The 17,557-nt window shown below is 37.8% G+C and overlaps 1 protein-coding gene across 1 annotated transcript in view; it reads left to right on the top strand.

Moving 5' to 3' along the window:
- The window catches only part of LOC139162482 (aminopeptidase Q-like), a 51,234-nt gene extending 36,619 nt beyond the window's left edge, over positions 1–14,615 (top strand). The window contains exons 14-20 of the mRNA XM_070742882.1: positions 2,782–2,935; positions 3,701–3,795; positions 5,387–5,494; positions 7,243–7,413; positions 8,437–8,577; positions 10,778–10,832; positions 13,898–14,615. Of these exons, the coding sequence (XP_070598983.1) occupies positions 2,782–2,935; positions 3,701–3,795; positions 5,387–5,494; positions 7,243–7,413; positions 8,437–8,577; positions 10,778–10,832; positions 13,898–14,047 (874 nt within the window). The 3' untranslated portion in view covers positions 14,048–14,615. The remainder of the gene's footprint in view (positions 1–2,781; positions 2,936–3,700; positions 3,796–5,386; positions 5,495–7,242; positions 7,414–8,436; positions 8,578–10,777; positions 10,833–13,897) is intronic.
- Positions 14,616–17,557: the final 2,942 nt, after the last annotated feature.

Below are 17,557 nucleotides of genomic sequence, written 5' to 3'. Positions count from 1 at the left end.
CCCCGGCCCTCTGGAATCAACTCCCTCCAGAGATTAGAACGGCCCCTACCCTCCTTGTCTTTCGCAAGTTACTCAAGACCCACCTATATCACAAGGCATGGGGGAACTAAGACATCTCCCCCAGGCTTTTTATATTTCATGTTTGGTGTGTATGTGCTGTATGGTTTTTAATTATTGGGGTTTTTATATAATTTTATTATTAGATTTGTCCCATTGTTATACTGTTTTTATTACTGTTGTGAGCCGCCCCGAGTCTTTGGGGGCGGCATACAAATCTAATTAATAATAATAATAATAATAATAATAATAATAATAATAATAATAATAATAAATAAATAAATAAATAAATCTCATTTTGGACTCCCTACTAAAAGCATTTTAAATTGCAGCCTTGGCCATGCACATGCCTCGCCTGCCAATCATTCTTACTGGCATTTTTGAATCTGCATTCCAAATGTGTACTTTCTATCCTTCCTCTATCCTGTTTCTTGCTCCTGCCCTTCTTCTGCTCCAGCTCTGACCCCAGGCCACCTGCCTTTTCTGCCCCAGTCTGCTTCCTGATCCAACTCAAGTCCTCGCCAATCATAAGCTTTTGAACTGTGAGTATATCTTGAACTCTACCAGTCTTTTCTTCTATCTGGCTACTGACTCAGAAGCAAATAAAAGACGAAGTTAAGAGATTATTTCCAGAAGGACAACTCCAGAACTAATAAACTATATTGTGTTCTTTTCCTATCTTTTCCTCTCTAATGGCTTTTATGCTGATTGTCTCAACTTCAGAAAGGCTGTAATAGAGATAATGATACCTGGACACCTCTAAATTCTGTGAATGGGACAGGGAAACTGCCTAATACATGTTTCCTCTGCAAAGACCTTTAGTGTCACTACGGTTCTGAAGGCAATGCATACATGAAATAGTGCTCTGTATTCTGATGTTGGCTACAATCAAGTACATTGGGAAGGTGCTTTGTAAAATTTCTTACATGATTTTATTCACAAAAGGTTATTGTATCAGTAGCAAGGTTATAAATTACAAGCAATTGTTTGTTTCTGTAATCCCAGCTACTCTACCCCCATGTCTTCATCAAAATATCAGATTATTGATCTGCAAACATTAAGATATATACGAGGGTCACCCAGAAATATATATATCTTCCATGTGGATCGCTGCATTCCTGTCTGGCACAGTTACACACTTTGGGATATTCTTCTGATTTCCTGAAAAATATATGTTACCCCTACCAAACAGCTTTTTAAAAATGTCACTGCTTTTATATGTTCTTGTGTATATGTGTATGGATTCTGTTTTACAAACTTTATAAGTCCATGTAATACTTGTTCATGATTAATATATATAGAAGGGTTGTCTATAGCAGTGTTTTTCAACTGGTGTGCCGTGAGGCGGCTCCTGCAAGTGGGAACTCCAGGGCTGAGGCTTCAGCCCTGGAGCTCCCACTTGCAGAAGCCGCCCCCCCCCCCGGCTATTGCGTGCCGCCGCTATTGGCACCCTCCCGCGGGAGGCCGGCAAAGGTTGCTTTGAAGTCGGCCCCCTCGTGCCCATGGCTTCTCGTCGCTAATAGCGGCTGTGGGCAATAGCCGGGGGAGGGGCGGTTTTTGCAAGTGGAAGCTCCAGGGCTGAGGCTTCCACTTGTGGCTGTACCCGCCCGCCCGATCCGTCCTTCTCTCCGGCTCCTCCCACAGCGGTGGCTGCAGCGGTGCTGGTGATCCCAGGCTGTCAGTAAAGGGGCTGCTTCCCATCCCCCTGCCAGCTTGCTCAGAACATTCAAACTAAGGAAAACTTTCGCTGGCCTCCACAGAGAAGAAAGGAAGAGGGAGAACGAGAGAGAGAGAGCAACAGAGAGAGAGAGAGAGAAAGAACGAGAGAAAGCATGAGAGAGAGAGAGAAAGAACAAGAGAGAGAAAGCATGAGAGAGAGAAAGAACAAGAGAGAGAGAGAAAGAAAATAAGAGTGAGAACGAGAGAGAGAGAGAGAAGGAAAGCAAGAGAGAAAAAGAGATAGCAAGAGAGAGAGAAGGCAAGAGAGACAGATAGGGAGAGGAAAGGAGAGAGAGAAATGAGAACAAAAAGGGGAGAAAAAAGGAGAAATGAGAAAATGATTGAGGCAGAGAATGAGAGGAGAGAGAGAAACAAAAGAGAGAGAGAGAGGTGATTCTTGAAGCATATGGTAAAAAGCACCCAAATAATAAGAAACCCCCCCCCCCAGCCCACACCTGTTTTTGAAAAGAATAAAAGAGAAAAAAACACCAGCCCTCAACTGGTTTTGGAAATGGTTCGAGTGTGTATACACACACACACATAAGGGGGGGGGGGAGAGAGACAGGGATGGAAAAAGAGAAGTGAGAGGGAGAAGGAATGAGAGAGAAAAGGGGGAAAGACAGGAGAAGTACCCAGAAATGAGACAGTGGTATAAATTTGAGGATGGATGATTGATGATTGACTGTATTTATAAGGGGATGTTACATGGGATTGTATATATGAGGGGGTTATGTATGTATGTATGTATGTATGTATGTATTTATTGATTTATTGATTTATTGATTTATTGATTTGATTTGATTTGATTTGATTTGATTTGTGCCATTTTGGTTGGTGGTGTGCCCCAGGATTTTGTAAATGTAAAAAATGTGCCGTGGCTCAAAAATGGTTGAAAATCACTGGTCTATAGGATTCTAACTATGCTATTCATCTAAAAGAATATTAATGAGATTTATTAAAAAGTATTTCAGAACCACACAATTAAATATGACTTGTTTTAAATAGGTCCAATTACACTGGATATGAAACTCCCCTGTATTTAACTAAATACCTTGAAAAAGAAGATGATTCATCAGTGTGGGCAATGGCATTACATGCAATTGGCTTTTACAAAAGGGATTTTCTTCTGAGAGATCTTGAATTATTACCAGTTTTAAAGGTAACTGAAATGGATGCTGAAATGCATTCTAAATATTCTCAACATCCTAAGGGTAGAAAGAAGCTAAATAGCGATCTGTTCTGTTCTGGGGCCTTTTGCAAAATGTAACAAAGTAACATTCAGATTTTGATAAAAATTATACAAACAGAAGGTGTGTGTGTGTGTGTGTGTGTGTGTGTGTGTGTGTCTGTCTGTCTGTCTGTCTGTGTGTGTTTCTTTTTTTAAAATGACTGAATGGAGCTGAGAATTTACTGGTTGGATGCCCTTCCTGATGCCTATGTGGAGATCGCAGCAGATGTTTTTTCTTTGTGCCCTAAGAAACATCTGCCACTCCCTAGAATTGAACTCTTAACCTTCTGAGTGGGAGATGAGCATCTTCACCACTAGGCCACTCCCCCCAACACTTATATATTCTCCTAAATTCAAGTACAGGGAAATGAAGGCACATTTGGAGAATATATTGGAGGTGGAGACCCTTTGAGAGCTGTATACAACAAAATTTCATTTTAATGTAGTGTATTCCATTTAGTGTACATTCAAAGTGACAATAAAGATATTCTATTCTATTCTATTCTATTTTATTCAATAGAATTATTTTTCTTTGATACAAATAGAAGAGGAAGGTATGTTTATTATAAGAAATATCAAAGCTATATTTAAGCAATAAGTTTAAAAGGACTGACCATAATTGCTCAAAAATGTGTTTTTTCAATATTTTGGGCATTTTGATTTATTATTTATTATGTCTTTTTCTTTTCTTTAAAGCAATATTTATTACCACGAATAACACCAATATATCATAACTATGCAGATATTCTCCGTGAGAGCCCTGAAACATTGGATATGAACCCGTTCACCAAGTAAGATCTTAAATATGATTAAAATATCCAAGAACCTGTTGCTAAATATAAATAATAACGAGTTTCACTGCTATCAGTGAAATTCCTTTCCAATTAATATAGTCAAATAAATATCTAGTTCATACTGCCAGTAAGCATTTTCTCTGTAATATATACAATCCATCTTTTTATTTTTTTTAGAAAATAGCCACATAGTGTTGTCATCAAATTGTCTTCAAACATGTTTTTAGTTCATGGAAAATATTGCTTTGATAAGGGATTAACATTTATTTTATTTCCTTATATTTTTATGCTTTTAAAATAACAATTGAAAAGAGAAAATGAATAAAACACAAAAATAATTATAATGTAGATACATACATTCTCAAAATATTGCATTGCATAAAAATATTTTTTAATAATAAAAGAAAAATACAAAAAAAACCTAAAATAAAATATGTCATTATAACAGTTACAATACTATATATCCTTATGTAATATAAGCATTATTTAAGTACATTTATATTTATTTCTAAAACATTAGTATAAACTATCGTTTGTGTTTAAACTATTGCGCTTGTGTAAAAGAGTTGCAGATTTCATTATACAAATAAAGTTCTCACTACAAAATCTGCATCTATAGGCAATCCACTCAGAGATGGCAAATGTAATCAGGTCTTCAATTCACTGTGTAAATGGGATCGTACATTTATCATTCAAATGCTGCAATATCAGTCTTTTAATAAGGCACAGAGAATCCATTTACATTATACAGTTGTCTAATTCCACACAATATGTATATAACTGAAGAGAACATTGTCTTCTGAAAAATAATATTTTTGCCACAGTCACATTTATATAATCCACTACTTTCTCCCCAAATTTAATAAGTGTAGAACAATGTAAAAATGTGTATTTTAAAAAAGCATTGTCCATATATTTCCAACAAACACTGTCTATCCAGGTATAATGGGGTTGATAGTTTTTTGATGGACAGAGGGTCTGACACTTAAAAAAAAAAAGAATTGTACACATTGGTAGAACCAGTAATTTATAGATTCCCCATCCCCCCTCTTCCTGTTTTTTTAAAAAATTTGTAGGGTTAGAGATATCCTTGTTTTTTTAACCGAACATATCTTTTCCTTGTGTCAAAATTGCAGGAAACTGTATTTGCCAGTAATAGTTGCAGAGTGGTTCAGGCAGAGCAAAGGGCATTTAGTGAAATGTTTTATTTATTTTGTATCACTATTAAAATGACAAAAAAACAGAAGATAATTATGATAAAACACTTCTTATTTAAAAAAACCTTTCTCTGTATTTTTCCTTTCCTTCGACAATGTCTCTATTTTTGTCATAACAACAATTCATTAAAGTTAACACAGGAAGAGAAAAATCTATAAAGTTCATCTTCATAATGAAAGGCAGAAATATTAACTCAGCAAATTTTCCAAATTATTTATTCAGTCAAGACCAAAGGAGATGGACTACAAATATGACCTTGCAAACAAGTCCAAGTGCTAGAAATATGCATTAAAATAGTATTGATTCTTTGATGTAATGCACTGTATTTAATATATTTCTCTTTGTTTTTCACTTTTGTTTTTCTTTGGAGAACTGGTATTGAGAAAATTCTTAGAACAGCATGCTGGCTTGGGCTTCGCGACTGTTTAGACCTAGCTTCTGAATTCTTCAACAAGTGGATGAACAATTCCAAACATAAGTAAAGACAATTTATTCCCTCATCCTTATTATAAAATGTGCTCCTTTTCCATAAAATTAATTAATTAATTAATTAATTAATTAATTAATTAATTATTGGATTTATATGTTGCTCTTCTCTGTTCTGCCTGATTGGGCTCAGGTGATTAGTAACAGTCCAGGGAAAAGAAATCAAACACACACATGCTTTTCTAATCAGCAAACTTGTATTAAACAAACAAAAAGGGTTAACGAAAACAGTCCTTATTGTCAGGAATAAACTATAGTTCAAGGCGTACAGGCAGCCACATACAAAGTGCAGGAAAAAGCAAACAAAGACAACCTGCACGGAGCAGAAACGTTTCAGGAGTCCTTTGAATCGTGGAGACTCGAGAGCAACCAGCTAGTCCCAGAGGTTTCACCTCCCACTTGCCTGAAAAGGCTGGGTTGAAATTCAAAGGCACGGAACAGAAACTTCAGAGCAGGAACCACAAAGTCACACAGATAAACAGCCACAGTTTGCCTTTTGCCTCTGTTTCCTTTTATACCTTTAGCCCTCATTAGGGGAACCTCACCCAGCCCTCAGTAGGAGAACCACACCCAGCCCAGGTGCTACTCTGATCATATAGTCCTTTTATTGAGCCCTCTTTTGCATGGCTCTCCAGCTATGCATGTCTATGAGCTGTTCTGCATGGGAATCCAACGAGGAGAGACTGTCCGAGTGGCTGCATGCCAAATCCCCTGGGCTGTCTGCTGGGTCATGTGTGCTGTCTGCCAACTCCTCTGAACCAGTGGCCTCATCCTCGGGGCTGTCTGCCACGTCTTCCTGGCTGTCAGCCAGGCTTTCGCACTCACTTTGTGCCGCATCTCTCCCATCTTTGGGAGCAACGGCTGGCCCAAGCCCAAACACAACACTCTCCGAGAACTCGGGGCGGCTTACAATATAAAAAAAGAAGCAATAGTATACACTAAAACCAAATCCAATTAAACTAATGAAACTACTCTAAAATCCCCAGTTATAATAAAAAATCACCCATTCAGACAGCAATCATACATACCATTTGTTCACCAGGGGGCTAAGATCTAATCACCCAAGCCTGGTGGCATAAATGAGTCTTAAGACTACTGTATTGCTGAAGGCGAGGAGGGTGGGGGCAATGCGAATTTCTGGGGGGAGCTAATTCAGAGGGCCAGGGTCCCCACAGAGAAGGCCCCACCAAGCGACATTGTCTAGTTGATGGGACTCATATGGCAGAAGGCAATCCCACAAGTAATCTGGCCCGATGCATATCCACGTAAATTTATTTTGTGCAAGAAAGTTCTAATTGGGTATGGTACACAGAGGTGACTTCTTGCTGGTGCAGTCTGATGTGGTAGTCTGGCAGTGGCCCATTGATTATGCAATTTGCATGCAACAGCTCCGGGGCTGTCTTTGCCATTTTTTAAACTAATTTTTGGGGGATTTTTTGCTTCTGCACATACGCAGAAGCAAAATTGTGTGAAGAGATACTCACACAAGGACGATTTTCATTCATTTTTTTGCTTCTGCCAAAATAATGCATGCTCAGCGCACTGTCGCAATATGCGTGCAACCCAACAGTATGGAGGCAAAAGGAACCCACCCCTGGTATGGCAGATAACTACTATTGGAATAACTGAAAATATACGTATTTGAAAACGTAAAATTCTCTACTTTGCACTGTATTACCGTAATCACAATTATTAGTTTCATTTCTTTATATTAACAGGTTGTTTTATTCATAATTACAGGGTTCCTGTTTGTTTTAGCTCAACTATTTGCTGCTATGGCGTTTGGATGGGGAATGAAGAAGAATGGGAATTTTTATTTTCAATTTTTAAAAGGAATGAGATCAAAGATGCATATAACACCAATATATTCTATGCCTTGAGTTGCACTCGCATTCCAGGGTTACTTCAAAGGTGATTTAATTAATGTTTGTACTGACTGAAAAAATAATTCATGATTTCACAAGCATATTCTTGCTAGATATGGACTTAGTGATTCCTTAAGTTCAAGATTGTATAATAATTTATAATTTATTTATAATTGTAAACATGAATGTTTGCTTAATAGTTAATGGTGTCTGTATTAACATTCCTTTCTCTTGAAAAAATATAAAATCACAAAAAATGCTGCCTGTTAAGGCTGAAGTTCCATTTTTCAAATTTCATTTCTTTGATAGTAACATCATTTTTCTGAATAAAGTTACATTATACATACCTAGAAATTATCACTTTGCCACATTCTTCAAGAATGTATTTTCAGATGATCAAATTGGCAAAACCGAAACATTTTTAAAATCATGTTGCCATGATAAATGTAACAAATATAACATGAATAAATTCATGTAACAAATTTCACAGTTGGTTTTATCTGCATTCTCCTGTGCATTTATTTGATTGCCTTTTTTTTTTACAGAAAACTTAATCTTACTCTTTGTCTGAAAATAGAAATCTGACTGTAGCAGTATTTTTCAACCTTGGGAGCTTTAAGGATTCTGACTGGAGGATTCTGGGAATTGAAGTCCATATGTCTTAAAATTGCCAAGATTGAGAAACACTACAACACTAGAAGTTCTAAAATAAGGATCCTTGTCTATTGCCTTAGTTGTCTGTTGTTGTTTTTTAGAAGAAACTATCTAAAGCATTGTTCCATAATTGGAGGTGGCAATAGTGGTTCATATGCTTTTAAAAATGACTTTGTGAATGTATCAAAGTTTTGGAAGGTTTTGCACTCAGTTGTTCAAGACATAATACAAGCTTTCTCTGAAGTTTCCAAATGTAATATTACGAAATGCATCTATAATTCCTGTAACAATGATAATTTTTAGATTCCCCCCTTTCATTCCATTATTTTAAACTGATCCCAATTGTATGTTTAGTAGCATTTTAGAAACAAAATTTCTTCTTATAAATGTTTATTGTGAACAAACTTCTGTGCAGATACTTGCATTATATCTACAATGATGAGACAAATCCACCAGAAATTACAGGCAAAGCAATTCAAAATGTGGTCAAGAATGAGATTGGATATTGGGCAGCATGGACATTTATATCAGAAAAGTGGTCAGATCTATCCATGAGGTAATGACAATCAAATTCTATGTCTTTGGGGTTGGGGGAGAACATTTGTCCTGAAATATTTTATTCCATTATTCACGATCAACAAAATTAGACATCAGCAGTTAGAAACAAAAAAAACTGTCCCCGGATTTGTTTATCTATTTGTTTATTTCTCTGTCTGTCTGTCTGTCTGTCTGTCTGTCTGTCTGTCTGTCTGTCTGTCTGTCTGTCTGTCTGTCTGTCTATCTATCTATCTATCTATCTATCTATCTATCTATCATCTGCCTATTTATTTATTTATGAAAATCTAAAGAGCTGCACTATAGTAAGGCAGCAACACTCTGGTATGAATCAGTGGTGAGTTCTTCTGGTTTAGCCTGGTTCTGTGAACTGGTAGTGCCAGCGGCGGAGGCCTCACCCACCCAGGACACTTCTACTCATGCGCAGAAGCATCGCACACATGCAAACTGGCAGCAAGGGATTTTAGAACCCACTACTGGTATGAATCCAGAAAAATGATTCTATACAGGGCGCATTCCAAAAGTAATGCAATTATTGTTTTTTTAAAAGTAATTTATTGAACAGATTTGCACAAACACTTACTGTCCTTGGGCCTCTACACATTTTTTCCAGTGACTCTGCCATGACCGGTACGTACCCTGGAAGGTGTCTTTGGGGACCTCTCACCATGGCTGATTGGATATCTTCTATGGATGAAAAACGGGTTCCTTTCAGGGTTGACTTAATCCGAGGGAACAAAAGGAAGTTTGCTGGGGCAACGTCAGGACTATAAGGGGGGTGGGGCAGCATTGGCACCTGGTGTTTGGCCAGGAACTCGCGGACTCATAGTGCATTGTGGCAAGGCGCGTTGTCGTGATGGAGTTGCCAGGTAGCGGAGATGTCTTTTCTCATCCTGATGACCCTTTTTGGGAGTCTTTCCAGCACATCCACGTAGTAGTCAGCATTAACTGTCTGTCCCTGAGGAACAAACTCTTTATGGACCACTCCTTTACTGTCGAAAAAGACAATGAACATTTTTTTCACTTTTGATTTGACTTGCCTTTTTGGGCTTGGGGGACTGGTCGGTGTGCCACTCAGAGCTTTGATGTTTTGTTTGTGGGTCATATTAAAAAACCCAGGTTTCATCACCAGTGATTACGTTGTCCAAATAATCAGGTTCAATTTCTATACGTTGCAAAAGTTCACTTGAAATTTCTGCTTGGTTGGTCTTTTGGTCATCTGACAACACCTTGAGCACGAGCTTGGCGTACACTTCCTCATCGCTAAATCTTCAGTAACAATGTGAAACACAACAGTAGATGACAAGTTCAGTTCTTTGGAAACCATCTTCTTACTCAATCGAGGGTCAGAGTCCAACAGTTGTTGAACACAAGCCACATTGTTGTCAGTTTTGCTAGTTGACGGCCGCCCAGAGCGTTGTTCATCGTGAACCTCTTCCCGACTCTCCTTAAAGGCCTTTAACCACCTCAAAACTTGTGAATAGAACAGAGCAGAGTCCCCGTAAGCCTTACAAATCATTTTGTCAGTCTCCTTAAGATATTTTTTTAGTTTAGCACAAAACTTAATTGCGTAACGTTGCTGGATCGTTGATTCCATTTTTTTGTGATACGGTTGGTGCGCAAAGGTTTACAATAATTGATGTCTTGCTACTTCCACAGCTTGGAGAGCACTGAGACTGGTTTCACAGTAAAGCTTAGTACCCCCCCACACTCCAAGTGCTTCGGTTCCACTCCGACCAATAGGAGCAGCGCGAGAAATTCAATTGCATTATTTTTGGAATGCACCCTGTATATCCATTTATACTGGGATTGTAAACTCACAGAAAGCTGGGAAGTAATTTTTATTAATCTCTTTTCTATGCAACTTGAAGCAGTTCCAAACTGAGAATGTTATTGTTTTCTTCTATTAGCATTCCATGAACTGAAATCTAGATATGATTAGACTCACTAGATTTACTCAAAGCTATAAGGGCTGAGAAAGAATAAGGTCAAGTGCAGCGTGAACTTTCCTTACAGATGTTTGTTTATTTAGAAAATTTATATAGCTGCACATCTTCAGTATACATAACCCTAACGTTTCAGTTTCATTCTTTCAGAGTAAGTTTGAATAAAAATTGAAAGGTGAAAATATTACAGTATAAATGTAGCATCTTTTCAAAATACTTTTCCTTTATAAAAAGTAACAATGCTCTTGGTTATAGGATCACCCTGGAAAAATTCATGACCACTGTCACTACTGATGCCCAAATGCAAATGGTAAGTAGAATGAGAAAATATAGTGTAATGAGGTAACAAAAAGCATTTGCCCTGAAGTGGAAGAGTTCAATTATTTTATGCCAAAGGCTATAATAGCATAAGGGCCAAATTACCCTAAAATACAAGACAGTTTGGTATTGTGGTCTAGATACCAGGAAATAGTGAATTCTAAATTTCCCTTAGCCATGAAAGCCAATTGGGTGACTTTAGATCACACACTGTCTCTTACTGGGGGGAAATAGGAAGGACCATTACTATATGTTTTCTGGCACAAAATAAAGTAGGATAAAGATCTAATGATCAATAAATAAAATACAACAACAGCTTAGAGATTGAAGGCTTGTTAGAAGTTGGTTATGCAATACCATGCTCAATTCAGGATTTGCTAAAGCATTTAAAATAGAAATAGAATAACATTGTTGGACGAGACCGTGGAGTTCTTCTAATCTAATCCCTTGCAGGAAACCCTATACTATTTCAAACAAATGATTACACTGGAAATATAAACAGAACCTGGGGACATATTACCATTCAGGGTAGATGTGCCCAGAATTAAGGAAATTTTGGAAAAAAGTCCACAAATGGATAATTTAAATCACACAAGAAGCTATAGACTTTCAACCAGAACTGCTGTTGTTTGGAATTGTAAAAAAGAAAACAAATAAATATACTTAATACCTCATTTTGAATATAATAACCGCAACTAAAATTCTCTACACTCAGTACTGGAAAAATGAAAAGGTCCTTCAGAACACAGCAATAATTACAAAAATACTTGAATGTACAGAAATGAGTAAATTGACTTTTGAACTGCAAGAGAAGGAAGAAACAGAATTCTATAAGTTTTGGGGGAAATGGTACAATTAGTTAGACTACAAGAACCAAATTAAACAGTAAATGTATATTAAATGTAATATTAGTAGATAGATAGATACTAACAGATAAATAAGATTATGAAACTCTTGAAGGAAATAAAACGAAGGTAATATACTGAAATAGATAAGTTAAAGAACCAATAGTACTACCCACACAATGGTGTGTTACACTACAAAAATACAAATATTGATAGTTTATGTGTTTTGTTTATATGTTATACAGCATGTTGATGTCGATGTCATGTAGAGTTAGGTGTATGGTATGTTTGTATATGTGGATATACGTACATATTTTATGTTATTTTTAAAATCATTTAATAAAGAGTATTTTAAAAAAAAATAAACAATGCTATTATGTCACCACTAGTCCTTCTTTTAATCAAACTAGATATACCCAATCCCAGCAATCGTTCCCTATATGATTTAACCTCCTGTTCTCTAATCATCTTTGTTGCTCTTTTCTGCACTCTTTCTAGAGTCTCAACATGTTTTTTGTATTGTGGTGACCAAAACTGGATGCAGTATTCCAAGTGTGGCCTTACCTAGGCATTATAAAGTGATATTAATACTTCACATGGCCTTGATTCTATCCCTCTGGGTTGGTTATTTTGACAGCTGCAGTACACTGCTGTCTCATAATTAAATGATTATCAGTTAGGACACCAAGATCCCATTGATACTGTAGTTACTACTATTTATTGGATAGCTGGCTACTACGCTTGGGTTCAGAGAAATGACTGTCCCAAGGTCATCCAGATGGTTTTTCATGACTAAAGAAGCATTTCTAGCCTGGTGCCTTAACCACTAGTCCAACACTTGGTGTATAAATCTGGGATGTTTGAACTTCTACCTAATACTTAAAGGAGATACTTTCTGTGGTCAACTTTTATTTTTATAAGATATCCCTATTTGAATTTCTCTCTAGCTTACTTTGTGAAATCCCACTCCCTTATACTTTGTGTGGTGTTCAGAAGAAGTTTTGGTCTGGTAGGAAAGGAAACATGGAAAGCAAGCCTGTTAAATTTTTCCCCAGTGAAAAGTTTTACCTCTACTTTTGTTCCCAAAATTACTAAGAACAAGAGTTAAGCCATTTCCACTTATATATTTATTTGATTGTATAATCACTTGTCTTACAAGAAATGGTTTGGGTGGGATGATGATGATATTATCCAATGAGTCACGTCAGACTCTTATTTATTTGTTTGTTTGTTTGTTTGTTTGTTTGTTTATTTATTTATTTATTTATTTATTGTTTGTTTGTTTGTTTGTTTGTTTGTTTGTTTGTTTATTTATTTATTTATTTATTTATTTATTTATTTATTTATTTATTTATTTATTTATTTATTTATTTATTTATTTATTTATTTATTTATTTATTTATTTATTTATTTATTTATTTATTTATTTATTTATTTATTTATTTATTTATTTATTTATTTATTTATTTATTTATTTATTTATTTATTTATTTATTTATTTATTTATTTATTTATTTATTTATTTATTTATTTATTTATTTATTTATTTATTTATTTATTTATTAGATTTGTATGCCGCCCCTCTCCGAAGGCTCTTGGTGACCCTAGGGGCCAGGGCTCTCCATATCTTCCAATCTTTCACTGCTTCTTTGAATTTTTGCAGCCAAAGCATAGAAAAACAATATAATAATAAAATAAAAGCAATTATGTAAAACAATGATTATAAATATAAATCATTATTAAAAATTACAGGATATGGAAAAGATATACAAACCAGAGGCATGGAGAGGATGAATAGTGGACCTATCTTAAGATATTTCTGGTTTCCTGGGACCCATGCTTGGTGATATAACCAGGTCTAGAAGGACTGTTGCAACATTGACTAGGGTGCAGGGGTGGGCTGCTGCCCGGATGGGGGGAATGCAGTGGGGTAGCAAAAATGGAGCTCCCCTCCAAAGCACCCAATTTGCACTGAAAGAAGTTGAAAGAAATGCAAGGCATCCTGTATAAGCTTATATGGTAGTAAAAATTTTGGTAGCCCTTCACTGCTAGGATGGCAGTAACTTGACTTTCCATTTGTCTGTGCACAATGCCTTCTACACCGTTAAGGATTACGTGTATCTGATATACATTATATTATGTTAAATGATGCCATAAAATACACTGTTTAGATTAACACTTGCCTTATTATTCTTTGTCTGCTTTATTTTAGGTACAAGCTTTTCTTAATAATACCCTTGTTGACCCCGAAGAAAAGATAGAAGCAACAGATATAATAGTGAAAGAAAAATATGAAAATGAAAAAATAAAAAAATCAGTGACTAAAACAATCACGTGGTTAAAGGAAAATATGGACAATTGACAGCTGAGACATTTCTTTTTTTAAAAGATACCTTCATAGCAATTAAAATTTCCCAAGTTAGAAAGAAGTTATTTTGGGTACACATAAAATTGTTTTTCTGTGCAAGCAATAAAATACCTTTCAGTGCAATGCAAACTACTGGTATTAAATGTTTACTTCCAGGACAATATCTACAAAGCCAATAGCATATTTGGTGAAATTCTTCCTCTGTAAAAATGCACTTCCAAATGCTATGTAAAAGTAACTTCAAAAAAATATTATATATTAAGGAAATTGAACACACGAAACTTATTTTTGAAATTAACTGGAAGCTAGAAACTCTGTTGTTCTCTGATGTGCCTTGGAAATGGGATTTAAATATTTTCAGAACTATAGCTTTTTATTTTTTAAATGAAACTGCTGACAATAAAATATAAGAATTTCATTAATTTCATTATAAGAATATATCACCTGAAAATGTCTTTCTCTGTAGTGAGCTATAAAAGGTATATGTTTTATATTAATATAATATAATGTAAAAAATATTTTTTTCAAAATAAACTATCTTGTTTTTGCACATTTTCTAAAAGTTTTAGTGTTGGAGCCTAACCTTTGTTTAATTTAGTAAAAGAGTCAAAGAAAAAAAGGACTCTAATGAAGGTAAGCAATAAGATGTTTAAATAAAGACAGTAATACTTTCCACGTTGCATAAGCTCCAGCATTTTGGCCATTTTGGTTGTCCATGGCAATTTTGAGTGTACTAAATTTAAAAATAAAATAACTGTCATAATGAAATGAAATTAAATGTAATGAAATGAAATGTTATGGAATAGAATGGCGTGGCATGGCATGATATGTAATTTAATAAAATGGCATGGAATATAATGAAATGAAATGAAATGAAATTTATTAAAGAAAAAAGAACAAATGAAAATGAAATGGAATGGAATGGAATGGAATGAGATAATGAAATGAAATGAATTGAAATGAATTGAAATATGATGGATGGTAACAAATAATTGTTCCTTTTCCACTTGGCAGTTCTATGGCAGACTACTATGCCTGAAGATGCTAACCATGGTAAGGCTGAGGCCAAGTCCAACAGACCCACAGTGGACATGCTTCAGACCACTCTGGCATCTATCAGTCTGTTTTTCGGTGACCGCTTGCCCTTTGGGTTGCAACCCACTGCAGCTTCGCAGCTTAAGCACCAAATGAATCAGCAACCTTAGCAGCTCGCTCCGGTCACAGGGGCGGAGAAACCCAAGTACAAACATAAGTCTGAACGGTCAATATTCTCACAGGTTAGTGTGTGATCTAGGAATGGGGCCTGTTGCATACTGCCAAGATTGTAGACAGTCCTTAGGACACTTCCATGATTCATTTTTGCTGGTCAATGGGACTCCTCCATTGCCCTAATTTGAAGTCTGCGGGCCTCCCTGTTTGGAACCATATCCCTTGTCCCAAGATGAGTTAAATGTCCTACCCCCTAACCTTGTATTAGCAAAGGAGGTCCATGTCAGAATAGATATGACCCTCAAGCAGGTCAGTCAGGCTGGCATTGGCCGCAACGTCTTCAGTGAATTCGCCTGCAGTTATTTTTCCACGACCCTCACCCCATCTCTACTGGTTGAGGATGATGCATAGGGTCATTCTTCTCCAAGATTCCGTTCTTCAGCTGAGGATCTGGAGAATGGCCAGTTTTCAGAGGATCAGGACTTGCCTCTTCCTCAGGTTGGTCTCAGCCTTGCCTGTTTCAGTTTTAGTTCACAAGGCCCGGGTCACTGCCAATACCCCCTCCTTCCAGCTCCCATCCTTGAGGCAGTGGGCTTGTTTGTGGTCACCATCCTCAAATGGTGGTTTGTTCCTGCATTCTGGTTCAACACTTCCCTTCGCTGGTCAGTCCAGTTCTGGCACTGTATTCCAACACTCATATCTGGCAATGATGAGGAAGATCGTCGGACGATGGCCCATCAGTCGGTGAACTGGGTGGTGAAGGCATCTGTCACGCTGAGTATTGACAGCCCCAGAGACATTCAGAGACATTCAAAGTTATTAAGTAATTAAATAGTTAACAGTGTGTGTTTTATTAACTCCTCCTATTATGATGTAAAATCCTGCCACATAATTAATGTATCACATCCGCCCTCTCCAGATTCTCCATTTTATATTGTTAATCCTTTGTTAGCTGCCATGATGTAAAGACGCATTTTATATGCCTCCTATGGCATACTTTATTTTTCTACATTTATAATAAAAAGAAACCTTGTTTGAAAGCAGATTTTTTCTTGTAATCCATCGACCTCCAGAAATGATTTATTATAGTCCAAGCGGGCTGTAATTTATCACCTATTTCTGACAGCATCAACCACGGCCACCTTCTTTGGCCACATTACAGTTGGCCATTTGCAGCGAGGACCATGGTGTCCATAGTGGTGGCATGCAGGATGACATGACTGGGCAACTGGTCAGCCTATGCCTGCTGTGAAGGGCGCTGGGGATTCGTGCCACTTACCGGTCTGGTTCTGTTTGAGTAGGTTCTGGATCCTATTCTTGTGGAGGCGAAGGATGAAGTTGCTTGAATGGAAAATTTATAATTTACTATACAGTGATCCCCCGCTCGTTGCGAGGGTTCCGTTCCAGGAGCCCCCGCAACGAGCGGGTTTTCGCGAAGTAGTGATGCGGAAGTAAAAACACCGTCTGCGCATGTGCAGACGGTGTTTTTACTCCCACAGCGCTAGCGAGGAGCCGAAGATTGGGGGCGGGGCGGCTGTTTGCCGCCGGCATGGAGGGCTTCCTAGCAGCCCCCCAAACCCGGGTTGGGGGTCCGGGGGGCGCTTGGTATCGCCGGTTTTGAGCTGAGTCCGGAAGCGAATTCGCTTCCGGACTCAGCTCAAAACCGGCGATACCAAGCGGCAAGGAACGGCTTGTCTCGGCGCTTTCGAGCTGACAGCTCGAAAGCGCTGAGACAAGCCGTTCCTTGCCGCTTGCTATCGGCGGTTTTGAGCTAAATCCGGGAGCGAATTCGCTTCCGGACTCAGCTCAAAACCGGCGATACCAAGCGGCAAGGAACGGCTTGTCTCGGCGCTTTCGAGCTGACAGCTCGAAAGCGCCGAGACAAGCCGTTCCTTGCCGCTTGCTATCGGCGGTTTTGAGCTAAATCCGGGAGCGAATTCGCTTCCGGACTCAGCTCAAAACCGGCGATACCAAGCGGCAAGGAACGGCTTGTCTCGGCGCTTTCGAGCTGACAGCTCGAAAGCGCCGAGACAAGCCGTTCCTTGCCGCTTGCTATCGGCGGTTTTGAGCTAAATCCGGGAGCGAATTCGCTCCCGGATTTAGCTCAAAAGCGGCGAGAATGAACGGCGTGGGCGGGCGAAGGGCGGGCGGCAGCGAGGAGTTTGCGTGGGCGGTGGGGAAACTCCTCGCTGACGCCAGCAAGAGGGGGAAGACCCAGGGAAGCCGCTGCCATCTACGCATGCGTGCCCGGCACGCATGCGTAGATGGTATTTTTGACTTCCGGGTTGAAAAATA

This window comes from Erythrolamprus reginae, chromosome 2, assembly GCF_031021105.1.
Source record: "Erythrolamprus reginae isolate rEryReg1 chromosome 2, rEryReg1.hap1, whole genome shotgun sequence".
Taxonomy (NCBI): Eukaryota; Metazoa; Chordata; class Lepidosauria; order Squamata; family Dipsadidae; genus Erythrolamprus; species Erythrolamprus reginae.
The sequence above is the reverse complement of the archived record's forward strand: the minus strand, read 5'-3'. Positions and strand labels throughout refer to the sequence as shown.